This window comes from Nematolebias whitei, chromosome 16, assembly GCF_014905685.2.
Source record: "Nematolebias whitei isolate Nwh7 chromosome 16, NemWhi1, whole genome shotgun sequence".
Taxonomy (NCBI): Eukaryota; Metazoa; Chordata; class Actinopteri; order Cyprinodontiformes; family Rivulidae; genus Nematolebias; species Nematolebias whitei.
In genome coordinates this window covers 34,551,964-34,565,211 of record NC_056513.1, presented here as the reverse complement: position 1 = coordinate 34,565,211, position 13,248 = coordinate 34,551,964, and the positions used below count along the sequence as shown (strand labels likewise).

Sequence of the window (13,248 nt, the reverse complement as noted above, 5' to 3'; positions counted from 1 at the left end):
CCTGGTGCCTGTGTGTTGGAGTTTTCCCTGGTGAATGAGAGGGTGGCTTCCCTGCACCTTTGAGTTGAGGTATGGGCTCTGACTGATGTTTGTGCCCACGCGCAGAACGGCATTTCAAAGTATCCGGCCTTCTTGGAGTCCTCGGCGGGGGTGCTGGAAGGTACACCAGCTGGGGACTCCTTTATTCTGCTGGGGGACTTCAATGCACGTGGGTAGTGGCAGTGTGACCTGGAGTGGCTCGATTGGTAGGAATGGCCGCTCTGACATGAACTTAAGCAATGTTCTGTTGGACTTCTGTGCTAGTCATAGTTTGTCCATCATGAACACCGTGTTCGAACATAAGGGTGTCCATAAGTGTGCCTAGGATGCCCTAGGTAGTAGAAAGAAAAGATGACCCTAGAAAGATGCCGGACAGACCCAGTAGACCCAAACGTGTAGTGAGGGTTTGCTGGGAATGCCTGGCAGAAGAACCATCAGAAACATCTTCAACTCACACCTCTGGGAGAGTTTTAATTGCGTCCCAGCTGAGGCAGGAGACATTGAGTCAGAGTGGGCCATGTTCTGCAACTCAGTTGTTGAAGCGGCTGCCTTGAGCTGTGGCCACATGGTGGTCTGTGCTTCTCGTGGTGGTCATCCTCGAACTCTGTGATGGACACCCCTTAGGCGGCTTAGGAGTACCAGAGGGCCGAACAGTCCGTAGCCTTGACTGTTGATGAGGCAAAAGCTCAGTTGTGGGAGGAGTTTGGTGAGGCCTTGGATAAAGACTCGGTCGGCTCCAGGGTGGCTCAAGATTCTTCTACAGTGGCCAAGGCCAGCACTGATCACCTCCTGCTCCTCCATTGCACCTGGCTGTGGATAAAACAGCTACACATTGTAACTCCTGCACATCCCAAGTTTATTTGCCTTCCATGTTCATTTCCAGTGCATAAAAACACTCATTTATAAAACTAGAAACAAATTGCTCTGTGACGGGCATGGGCGTACCTTTTTTAGCTCTTCACTTTAGAATAACTGTTGTTTCTGTCATATTTCCTTGTTTTTATGTTTCAGCTAGTTTTTTTTTTCCTCCTCAGGGATGATGGTGGTGATCGTGCTGCTTCTTATAGCCATTATCGTGATTGCAGCGTGGCCCGTGTAGCTGACGGAGACCACACCAACCGGGGACATGTGTTGGACATCTACAACACCAGTGTGATGCAGATATAAAGTGCACAAGTTTGGACACGGATCATCTGAACTCAGCCTGGCATCAGTTTTTTGTCAGTTGGTGGCTGGAGTTTACTGGACCAAAGAAATGTGGAATGAAGATTTATCCGTTTTACGACACTGAAAACCATCGGTTGGTGGAGGCGGGGTGATATTTTGTCTTGTGTAAATATTGTGATTGTATAAATATTTCTTTATGAATATAAATCAAATGTCAAACTCATTAAACTGACTAATCATCAAGCTGGAAAAGTTTTAGTTTGTAAAGAACTTCAATGAACATCTTTGGCCGGGCTCCTGCTTCCCCCCTCCCCCCCTCCAATGGCTCAGCCGAGGCTTACGTTGGGTACAGTGACTCTGCAACCTTCTGTTTACCTAGTTGTTACTGTAGAAGCTGCAATGTTCTGATTCTGTTTGGGTTCTGTAAGGTTTATAGAGCCGCTCGTAGCCAAAACAAACAGCTCAGCTGTGTTACTAACGTGACTCTTCTCTGTCCCCGTAAATCACCTCAGCTTGTAATTTATAATAAACCATTTGAAGTTAAAAGCCTCTGGATTTCTGTCTGCCTTCACCTCGCTCACGTTGGTCGACACAGTGTTTACCTCTGGAGGAACGCTGGCAACGTTTTGATGCACAGATTAAAAAAATTTACAATATTCCATCCTCTTCATCTCCCCCCGCTGTACTTTAATCTGCAATCTGTAAAATGTTAATACGTAAAAAGAACACACAGACTCGAAAGGTTTGTCAGTGAGTTTATTTCAACCGAAAGTCTGAATTTAGTTCTACCAAGCTGGTGTGTTCAGTAGTTATTTCCTTCTTTAATGTCAATGATCTAAACAACCACAAACAAGTAAAAAAAAATTAAAGACAATAAATTTCACACTGTCTCGTGTCATTAAATATATTCATATAATAACCATAATATATTAGTATCGTAAAACAACATTGCTAAACGTCTTTGCAATGGTGACACCAACATTTACATTTCATAGTCTGAACACAGCGATGCCTCGGACGTGGGCCGATGGGGTTTCATCCAGAGCAGGTAGGACATTTACAGCGTCAGTGTAGAGCGCATCAAATTCCAGGCCCGAGGGCCAAATATGGTCCTTGTAAACACCTTGTCTGGCCCCTAAGATATTTAAATGCAAGCTATTTTTATTGCCTCGCATTTTGTTTAAAAAACATCAAACACACCTTATTTCTGCAGATTTCTCATGACAGCTGGCCAGCTTATTTGAACTTTTCAGCAATCTTTCAATTTGACGTGGAATAAGCAAAACAGAATGTCTAATGAGACCCATTGAACAAGTTGATACAGGAACTTGTAACCAAGAAAAGACATACCTTAATGTACCGATTGAAACTGGCTCTTTGTTTGAGCCAGGTTTTTAAGTTTGGCCCCTTTTGTAACAGTTTGACACCCCTGAAAGATGAACTCAACATAACTGACCTTTGACCCAGTGTCACATATGTCAGTTCATGGGTTTGTTGCCGTGATGGGTGGAGCATCCTGCTCAGATGAAATTAAAATGAAATGTAAAAAAATAATCAAACTACAGCTGATGAGGCATCTGTACTTTGTCTCCTACAACACTAATAACTATAACTTTGCAGTTATAGTTTTTTATATGGGACTCTTGGCAGCAGCAGTTAGCCTTAGCACTTTTGGTGCCTTCTGGTGAACCTCAGTTGAGAATATATTCATAGTTCTGCCAAAAATAAATCCTTGGACTGCAAAACTGAACGGAGGTGAGAATTAACAATAGCTTTTGCATGAATTTTAAGAAGTCGAACGTGGCACAAAAACGTTTTAAGTGGCCCAGCTCAGATTGTAGGCGAGCTCATGAAGGCATGTTCGGATGGACCTGCTTTTACTTTGATCGATTGCTTAAAACGACTACGTTGATCAGAATGTCGCAGCGGTTCAGTGAAACACATTTAAATCCTGACGCTGCCATCAGTTTTCATTACTTTTTTCTATCTAAATAAACCTGCAGGATATGTTCTTGGACACACTGGAAGTGCTACGGTTTACTGCTGCTGCAGGTATTTGTGCTTGCAAAAAGCCACAAAATTATTTGTGACCCATGTCCTGTAAAATGATGACGATCTAAAGGTCCATGAACTGCTAAGAGCGTTTGCAGATTGAAGTTGTTGAAAGGCAGCAGATATCGTTTCTGCTCCCAGATGGCTCATCAGTCCAGTCAGAAACAAATGGATTGTTTAGAGTGTTATCCACAACAGGTAAGATAATTATTGTTCTTTAAATTTTCACAGATCCTCACTTGAAAATGGCTGAACATTCACACACATTATGATTAATTTGTCAAATCTGATCTATCTTTGAGCTCTTACAGCCCTGAGCTGTGACGTTATCATTCTGTCCTTAAAGAAATCAAAACAAAGAAATAGCTGCAGTTCAGCTCACTTCCCTCAAATGTTAAAAATGATCATGGCTGTAGCTTCTTATTTATCTGCGAACTGGACTGGTTTTTTTTTTTTTTTTAGTTTAGTTGCAAGCAAGTTTCTAGTACCGTAGAAGGAATTAAAATAATTAGGCCTAACCTCTTTAAATGGTCCAGTAAGCATGTTTCTGTTTCAACTCTACCATGTAAAAGAAATGTATTTAACATAATTTTCATTCTTTCTTTTTTCCTTCTGCATTCATTATATTGAAACCATCACCAGTTCCATTTAAAGTTCTTTGTTCAGAAGAAGTAGTTGATAGTTATTGTTAGTGACACTGCAGCATCACTTTTTCTCTTTTATCTAATTCATATACATTTTAAATGACATTTTGCTAAAAGCTGGTGTCAATAATCCCATGTCTAACTTAATAGACCCTTAAACGTTAGTATTTGTTGCATGTGTGACATACTCTGTGCACAATTTGTTGCTGACCTTTGATAAGATGAAGTACATGAAGCAGTGCAGTGCTTTCACTCGCACACATTGAAGGTTGCACTCATTTGTCACAACAGCAAAGGAAATATGTACAAAAGTTTGTGGTAAAACAAGGGTTGAAGCAGACAGAACATCTGAGTTGTCGTGTTGTGCAGTCAGAGCCCGAGTGTAATTGTATCAAGGTCAGCTTGACTTTTCTGACTTGATTTTTCTGAATATTGAGGCAAATATGTGACTGATCACAGGTTGATCGGTCAAATTGTTTTTTTTCCTCCTGATAGAAAGACTGTGGAAAAAACAACAACAAACACATGAATAAATACTGAAAATAAAAACAGTGATTGGAAATGCACCCCAGAGTATTTAAGCAACAACATACAGAACTGAACACACAAGGAAGCTTTCATGTGCATACAGTACATAACTACCTATTATTGATGCAGATTATGGGTGTTTTAAGGGGTTCCCAAACCTGGTCCTTGATGAACACCGTCCTGCATGCTTTACTTGTTTCCCTGCTTTGACACACCTGATTTGAATGAATTAATGATTAATCAGCTTCTGCATAACTTAAATGTTAAATGGACTGTACTTATATAGCGCCATTCTATCTTATTTCAAGATACTCAAAGCGCTTTTACAACAATCTGTGCCTCATTTACCCATTCATACAGCTCTCTGCTAGATCGCTACAAAGCTAATTGAACAAATCATTCTAAAGAGACTAATCAGAGCTTTATCACATTCATACACTGATGGGACACACATCAGAGGCTATGAGGGGTTCAGTGTCTTGCCCAGGGACACTTCGGCATGTGACTGCTGGTGGATTCGAACCCCCAACTCTCGCATTGGAGGACGACTGCTCAAACCACTCAGCCACAGCTGCCCCTTAAGGAATTAATTAATTCACTGAATCAGGCGTGTTGGCACAGGAAACAACTGAAACATACAGGATGGTGTTCCTCAGGGACTATGGTTGGGAACCATTGTTTTAGACCCCTTTCACACTGGATGGCCACTCCCTGCTACCTGGATGGTCTTGATGGGGTCTTCAGGTGTGTATTAAGAACGTGGTGGGCTCCTCATTGCACATGATAGATTGTGGTGGGTCCATGATGCTTTAATAGCAAGTTTGTGGTAGTTTTTTTATTGTGGGGGCAGTGACCTGGGCTCTGGACTGTAGCCAAAGACTGGAATATTGAGGAAAGTGTTTCCAATTTAAGATATGTGTTTTTGAAACCAGAAGCTAGGGATGTGGGGCTGCAGGAACCCCTACTCAATCACATACAGTCATTATGCTTTTAGGCATGAAATAAGTAATTACAACTATAAATATATTAAAAGAATGAATACAACATACAGCAGTGAGCTATGTGAATCACCAGACTCTATGAAAAAAGACTACACCAGGCATATATTTATTTCTTAGTCAAGAAAACGTTCCATTTGTTTTTAGTGACTAAAGACTAATGAATCCAGCCTCGTTCTGGTTTCAACTTCTTGGTTATGTTCTTGCGTCTAGTTCTAATACATTTCTATAGGTGGAGTTTGGTGGCAACAGCAGTGGTATATCCAATGGTTGTTGGAAATGTGAAGCTGGACTTGCTACACTTGCCTCAGGCCATGACTACAACCAGGATTGGTCATAGAAAGAGTCTAGCCATAAAACCTGTGGTAGTGCCATGTTAGTAGCTGCATCGTGATGTGAACAGAGGGAATTGGCTCCATAGGCGGGTGTATGGAGTGTGGTGAAGGCCCAGGAGAGTGTGTTGTGGATGCAAAAAAATAGCAAGAAAAACCAGTTTAGCAGCATCAAGGTTCATCGAGTTTTTTAATTTGCCACCATTCAGCTACCTGTACATGTGACAGCATAAGCATCATCATAACCCAGTGTGAAAGGAGCCTTGGAAAGGTTTGATAATTCTGTCTTTGCTCTTCGTCTGCCACCAACACCATCTAACATGAGAGAACCCTGACTGATGAGAATGATGAACAGCAAACGTTCCCAAATACAGAAAGAAACTAAATGTGTCTGCTTTTGTGTGAGTGAACAACAAAAGCTCTGAAAGCTCAGTCAGATAAGTGACAACATTCAATGAAACAGATTAGTTTCTTAGTGGGGAGAAAAACATGCAGAGGCAACACTGCAGCTGTAATGAAGTGGCTTTTTGTCATTTTTTGCCACCAGCAGAATGTCCATAAAATTAGATCATACAATATAAGGTTTCATACTGAAATAAAAAAAGCAAAACGTTATAATATACGGGTAATAGGTGCAAATTCGGCAAATCCACAAGAGAGACGAGTCTCGAAATAAAATAAACCATAAAACCAAATCTGCAAGATGAGCTCCTTCAACCAAAGTTCACTAGAAAATAGAAATCATTCTAAATATTTCTCTTCATGCTTCTTCACAAAAAGCAGCAACATAAACAGTGTCCTCTCTGTCCGTGGTCCTCTGTCTCTGTTTTATCTCCAATTCTCTGCTCAGGTTTTCTCTCGAGCTCTTCCTCCTCTCTCCTCCTTTTATCCCTGCCTATGGCTTCTTGCACTTGCCTTTCTTCTCTCGCTGCTGGAACTTCCTGAGCCGGCGCGCCCACGTGTCCCTCCACTGGATGACCAGGCTGCCCTTGTCGGCCACCACGCCGCTCTGACCGGGGGAGTCCTCGTCATTCCCTAGCAGCAAGTACTTCTTCCCAGGCTTGATCTTGGGACACTTGCAGGCCACGTCTTTGGCGCGGACCCACAAGAATTGGTCTCCGCGGCGGATCCGGCTCTCGCCCTGCTTGTACACGGAAATGATGTTGACGGTGAACTTCCACCATTCTCCGCTCTTGTCTGCCTTCAGGATGTGTGCCTGGACAGCTGCAACATGGCAGTATAGAGATGTTAATGTTAAAACATTATCACCCAGTGACATTTTTACTACATCCAAGGTATGTGTCATTTCTGTGGAGTAAATAGAATAGAACAGACAACTTTATTTTTTTATTTTATTCATTTATTCATTAATTTAAAATAAACAAAATAAATCCATTAAAAAGAAAAACACTGAATGAAAATGGTGCAGAAAGAAGAAAAAAAATATTATATCTACCCCTTGTTTAAAAAAATAAATAAATAACTACAAACAAACAACAACGTAGGATTGAACAATCTCCAAAGTGAAAACAAAAAACATCAGGCATCCTTCACATGGCACCATACCTTCCCAACAATTTTAACTTAATCATCTGTTAAAACATATAATTTGTTTTAGACATTTTTTGGCAATATCAAGGCAATTCCACAATCATATTCCCTGAATTACAACGCAGCTCCTTCAGACTACTCAATATTTTTTATGAGCTTTATACATGACTTGTAAAATATTTAATTCAACCAAATCATAACATTTTAATAATTTCAATTGATTAAACAATATATTTTTTGGGTGAACATAGCACTTCCTACTAATAATTCTTATAGCTCTTTTTTGTAAAATAAAAATAGGATTTGTAATTGTTTTTGCATGATTTTCCCCCAAACTTCAATACAATAGATTAAATGTGGAACAATCATTACAATATACAATATATACAAAGCTTTGTCATTCAAAAACTATTTTACTTTATACAGTAATGCAATTGATTTTGCTATTTTTATTTTTAAGTAATTTACATGAGATTTCCATGTCAGCTTCTCATCAACAATGACACCCCAACATTTTATTTCATTAACTCTATGAATTTCAATACGGTCAATTTTAAATGAGATTTTGATCATTTTATTTCTATTACTAAATATTATGTAGTTTGTTTTTTCCAAATTTAATGATAACTTGTTAAGTTGGAAACAAGTTTGTATTTTTACGATTTCTGCCTGTATCATCTCTAACATCTGTTCTATATCTTCACCTGAACAAAAAAAATGTGGTATCATCTGCAAATAAAACACTTCAAAAGTCCTGACACATCAACCAGACCATTTGCATACAAAATAAACAAGTTTGGTCCCAATGCAGAGTTGAGGGACTCCACATCCATTAACACAAAATTCTGATCTTACATCATTTGCCTGTACAAACTGACTCATATTATTCAAATAACTCAATACCCACTGTAGTGCTAATCCTCTAATGCAATATTTATTCAGTTTTTCAAGGAGAACGGTGTGGTCAATAGTGTCAAAAGCCTTTTTTAAATCAACAAAAACGCTAACACAAAATATCCTCATTGAGAAAATTAGATGTAAAAGTTACTTTAGTGTAACGACAATTGTGAATGTTTTCGGAAAGATTTATTTAATTGGCTTGGGTTTCTAACCAACTGAAATATAAAAAAAAACATCTAAACATTGGTTTTCAAAGCTAATTCTTTGAAATCTTTCAGTACGGGCAGCACAGTGGTGCAGTTGGTAGAGCTGCCAGCAAGAATGTTGCTGGAACAAATCCCAGCCGGGTGACCTTTCTGGGTGGAGTTTGCATGTTCTCTCAGTGCATGCGTGGGTTTTCTCCAGGTACTCCAGTTTCCTCCCACAGACCAAAACATGCATGTTAGGCTGATTCTAAATTGTCTCTAGGTGTGAGTGAGAGAGTGAATGGTTGTTTGTCTCGTTTGTCTCTATGTGTCCCTGTGATGGTCTGGAGACCCGTCCAGGGTGTACCCCGCCCCTCACACAGTGATAGCTGGACATGTGCACCGGTGACCCCCGTGACCCAAAATAGAAGAAGTGGATAAAGCCTCCAGTATACTGCCGCGTACGTCCGTTCACGCGTACGTACGCATGTACTGTACGCAGAGGGTTCAGACTTCATACTCCAGCATGCACCCCGAGCAGCTGCAGAGCAGCTTCACAGACAAGGGGCGTTTACCTTTGGGACAAATTGACGTCACCGATTGGTCATTTGCTGACACGCCTACTGGATTGATTGACAGGTCTGAAAAAAGAAAAAAAGCGAGCGCTGGCAGCCTCAGCCGCAGCGGTGTTCTGTGTTTATATGTTGTTAATAAAAAGATATAAAAAAACAAACAAAACATAGAGCATTGGCTCTACAGCCCAAACATCAGACCTGCCCACCAGGAAATCTCCAGACCCTCCTGTAGCCATGCTGGACCTGAGTTTAATTCGCTCGTGACAAATTCCTCCATTTCTCACCATTTCAGTCATGGCATCAACGGAGGAGGAAGAGATCACTGCCTCTTGGCAAAAAAAACAAAAGAAAAGGCCAGATCAGAGATGAAGAAGGGGAATTTAATACATTGGTGTCGCATACAAAACAGTCTGTCGCTGGGCAGTTTATTGTGCGACACCGCATATGCGTATGCGGTCATAAAAATTTGAGCTTTGCACGGAGTGTACGCTGGGGGGTACGCACGTACCTCTGCGTATGTACATGCGTACCTCTGCATATGGATGGACGCGGCAGTATACTGGAGGCTTAAAATATAATGGAAGGATTGAAAGCTGGGGAGTTACTTCACTTAATGATTGTAAGCCACAACTATAGTAATGTAGTGGTCAACTACCATACTGATACATAAACAACTATGTTAAGGCAGCTGTGGCTCAGTGATTACAGCTGTTACCCTTCAACAAGAGAGTAGAAGGTTTGATTCAAGCAGCATTTAGCCACATGTAATGGTATGTCTGGACAACGATCTCTGAAACCCCACTGCCTCCAATGCGCCCCATCAATTTATGAATGTGACCTAAAGCACTGCTTAGACTATTTAGATTAGTTTTGTAGATACGTAGTAGAGTGCTGTATGAATGTGTTGATAGGTAAATGAGGGCACAGGTTGCGTTGTAAAACACTTTGTGTGTCCTGGTTGGCTAAAACAAGGGTCCTTTTCATCCCTGAATAAAGTTTTGGCTACAATAACTACACATGTTAGAAGGTGGAGAACATGTTGCTATATGGAATGCACCAGGATTGTCCTACAACATCCTGGGACATCCTGAATACAACAAGGTAAATGGTAAATGGACTGTATTTATATAGCGCCTTTCTATCTAATCAAGATACTCAAAGCGCTTTACACTACAATCATTTTTGGAAATTTACCCACACACATTTACCCATTCATACAGCACTCCACTAGAGCTCTACAAAGCTAATTGAACAAATCATTCTAAAGAATGCAGTGCTTTATCACATTCATACACCGATGGGACACACATCGGAGGTGATGAGGGGTTCAGTGTCTTGCGGCATGTGACTGCTGATGGATTCGAACCACCAACTCTTGCATTGGAGGACGACTGCTCTAACCACTCAGCCTCAGCCACAGCCACCCTCAAGGTTTGATCTCAGTCTTCATAAGAAATTTCCAACAACTCTTAGGATTTTTTTTGCTTCCTTTTACTTTTCTTTTTTCGTGCACAGCATTATTATTAAAGACATTTCATATTTTGCAGTAAATAAACACAATATAATTTTTTGGGACAATAGCTTAATGTTGGTCACTCATTATTTTTCTTATGAAGTTAACATATCAACAGGATCTATACACAGATAGTAATTTATAAATAAAAGATTGTCACATAAAAGATTGATAAATAAAGTACTATGGCACAAAAGCACAAAATGCCAAATGCTGCCTTAATTAATTTAAAAAATGGGCACTTGCAGTTTAATTACTATGCTACACTTAGTGGACATGACAGGTCTATGGTCCGGGTATCACAGGCAGCTGGAATACGTGCACTTTGTCCATTATTACTGACACAGCAGTGTGGTTTGTAATGGGATTAGGAGACAGGGTAGTACCATTAGAGACATTATCAAATGAGGAATGAACAGACATGGTCTTCAGAGACCTTTTGTACTTCCTACCTCAGCACGTATCAATATGTATTTTATTGACCAGACCTCTTAAGTTCCATTATGGTTCTCCTGGATGCATGGAAGCAGCTGTTTGAAGGGAGCCATCTTGTGACGAGGTCACTGCTTTCACCTTCAGCTCCGAAGGAATGGAGCTGATTTGAAATCCACCTCAAAAGCTACTTTATCTGTGCTGCTGATTATCCATGCTGCTGATTTCTTACCCGTAAGCTGCTATATTCATCCCCATCTGCTCACAACAGACTCATATTCAGGCTGCTGTTTAATTCACCTTATTATATTATGTTATTACTGCTTAGCATTTATCTTAGATCCTTGTATACTGTTTATTTTTTATACTTTATATTTTTGTTATTTTTGTGTGTAACTGAGACTTTGTGTACACAATTTCGTTCCATCTCAAGCACCACATGTGATGCAAATGACAATAAAGAACCTTGAACCTTGAAATCTCCAGAAGACTTAAACAATTTCTCAAGATTTCTCTACATTTTGCATCTTTTCTCTTCAGTTCTCCCTAGTGCTGCAGTCCCAGTTCATAAAAATAACATTCCCACAGCATGATGCTGCCACCACCGTGTTCTCAGCATGATGAAAGGGCTTTGAGCTGCATGGTGCTGTCCGTGATGGTCAAAATGTTCAGTTTTAGTCTCCACCAAGCACAGCACCTCATGTTTGGAGAGTCCCAAATACACCTTTACACAAACTTCAATCTCACTTCTTTTTTTTTTTTCTGGCAACTCTTTCATGAAGCTCAACTTGGTGGAACGTGCATGAACACATCCTCCCATCTCTGCAGAAGAGCTGCACAGCTTCATCACACTTATCTTCGCCTCTCGGCTGCTTCCCTGAATATTATTATTATTATTATTATTATTATTATTATTATTATGATGATGATCTCAGAGATGGTCTCTTTGATTTTTAGTGGAAAGACTCTCTAGGTAGATTTGCTGTGGTGGTATAATATTTCTATTTTTGATAAAGGATCTATTGAATCTCTGGGATGATGGTGTTGATTCTGGAGCCTATCAGAACAGAAATATAATAATCATTTGACACAGTTGGATCTGATTGAACATTTCATGTGGCTTCTAAAGGTGATGGCCGGGCTTCCAAAACAAAGTGTGTGAATACATGTGCATGCAAAACTTTTCTGTGCAATATTGTTTAAAATATTTAAAAGAACAATGTTCTCCTTCGATATATGAAGTATCTTTTAAACAATTATTTGACGTCAAATTAAAATTTATTTAAATCCCAGGTTGTGGGCAATAATACAGAAAGAAAACCAAAGGATTTTATTCTCCTAATATTATATTAACATGTTTCAACATGTTAATAGATATGTATAGGAAGAGTTTTTCAGTACAGGGTTTCATTTCTCTTTACACATTTATATCTTGCCTGGTACTCTACTAAATCTTAGGCAATTAAAAGCTTATGTTCAGGGTTATTGGACTGTTGATTTGTCTTTTGAATGAAATGCTCATTAGTTGCACATCATTTTTAGTGTTGTATTTTAGGTCTTTGTGTCCTTTCATGTGGCCTGATGATGACCTTTGTGGCTCCTTGCATCCACCAGCTGCCACATTTTGCTTTCTGTTTGGACAACAGTCACGATGGATGCAGAAGAGCCTAAATAAATTAGGAGTGCAGTTTTGCTGAGCTCAAACATTTCCACGCCCCTCCTTGTGCGACTTCTTCCGTAAGTGTGCACATCAACCACAAAGTCTTGGATCGTTGTTCCCCAGCACAGCATGGAGTCCAGCTCCCCGCTGATCTTTTCAAAACAGTCCACAGTTTTGCTTCTTTTGAGCCAAGTTGAGTAGATTTACATTGTGTTTAACTTTTGATCTGATGTGTTAATTTAGCAAATGACACATTCTGCTCAGGATTCTTGTTCATGTCTTTAACTGAGTCTTGGATTTATTGTAACAAACAAGGGCTGAAGATGAGCTGCACAATCTCAACAGGATGCTGAGATGAGAGTAAAGTGAGGAGTGGCCTGGAGGCCTGCTCATATTTGGTGGAAAACTCTGGTACCCAAAGCATTTTGTTGTCTGGTCAGTATGCATCTGTATGCAGATGGACACACAGAGGGCTGTCAGTGAGCAACAAACACAAACTGTTTACTAAGAAGAATAAATAACAGCTGACTAAAACTTTTAGCTGGTCAGATGGCTCAAGAGGACATTTAGTGACGAAAGTGAAAAGGCTCTTTATGGAAAACAAACAAACAAACAAGCGGACGGACCGTCCGTCCGTCCGTCCGTCCGTCCGTCCGTCCGTCCGTCCGTCCG

At 40.2% G+C, this 13,248-nt stretch overlaps 2 protein-coding genes across 2 annotated transcripts in view; one reads left to right on the top strand and one right to left on the bottom strand.

Moving 5' to 3' along the window:
- stx8 (syntaxin 8) overlaps positions 1 to 1,402 on the top strand; it is a 162,369-nt gene extending 160,967 nt beyond the window's left edge. The window contains exon 8 of the mRNA XM_037689970.1: positions 1,074 to 1,402. Coding sequence (XP_037545898.1) covers positions 1,074 to 1,138 — 65 coding nt within the window. The 3' untranslated portion in view covers positions 1,139 to 1,402. The remainder of the gene's footprint in view (positions 1 to 1,073) is intronic.
- A 5,074-nt stretch (positions 1,403 to 6,476) lies between these two features.
- ntn1a (netrin 1a) overlaps positions 6,477 to 13,248 on the bottom strand; it is a gene marked incomplete in the record, with an annotated part of 187,763 nt that continues 180,991 nt past the window's right edge. Inside the window, 1 exon segment of the mRNA XM_037689969.1 lies at positions 6,477 to 6,984. Coding sequence (XP_037545897.1) covers positions 6,656 to 6,984 — 329 coding nt within the window.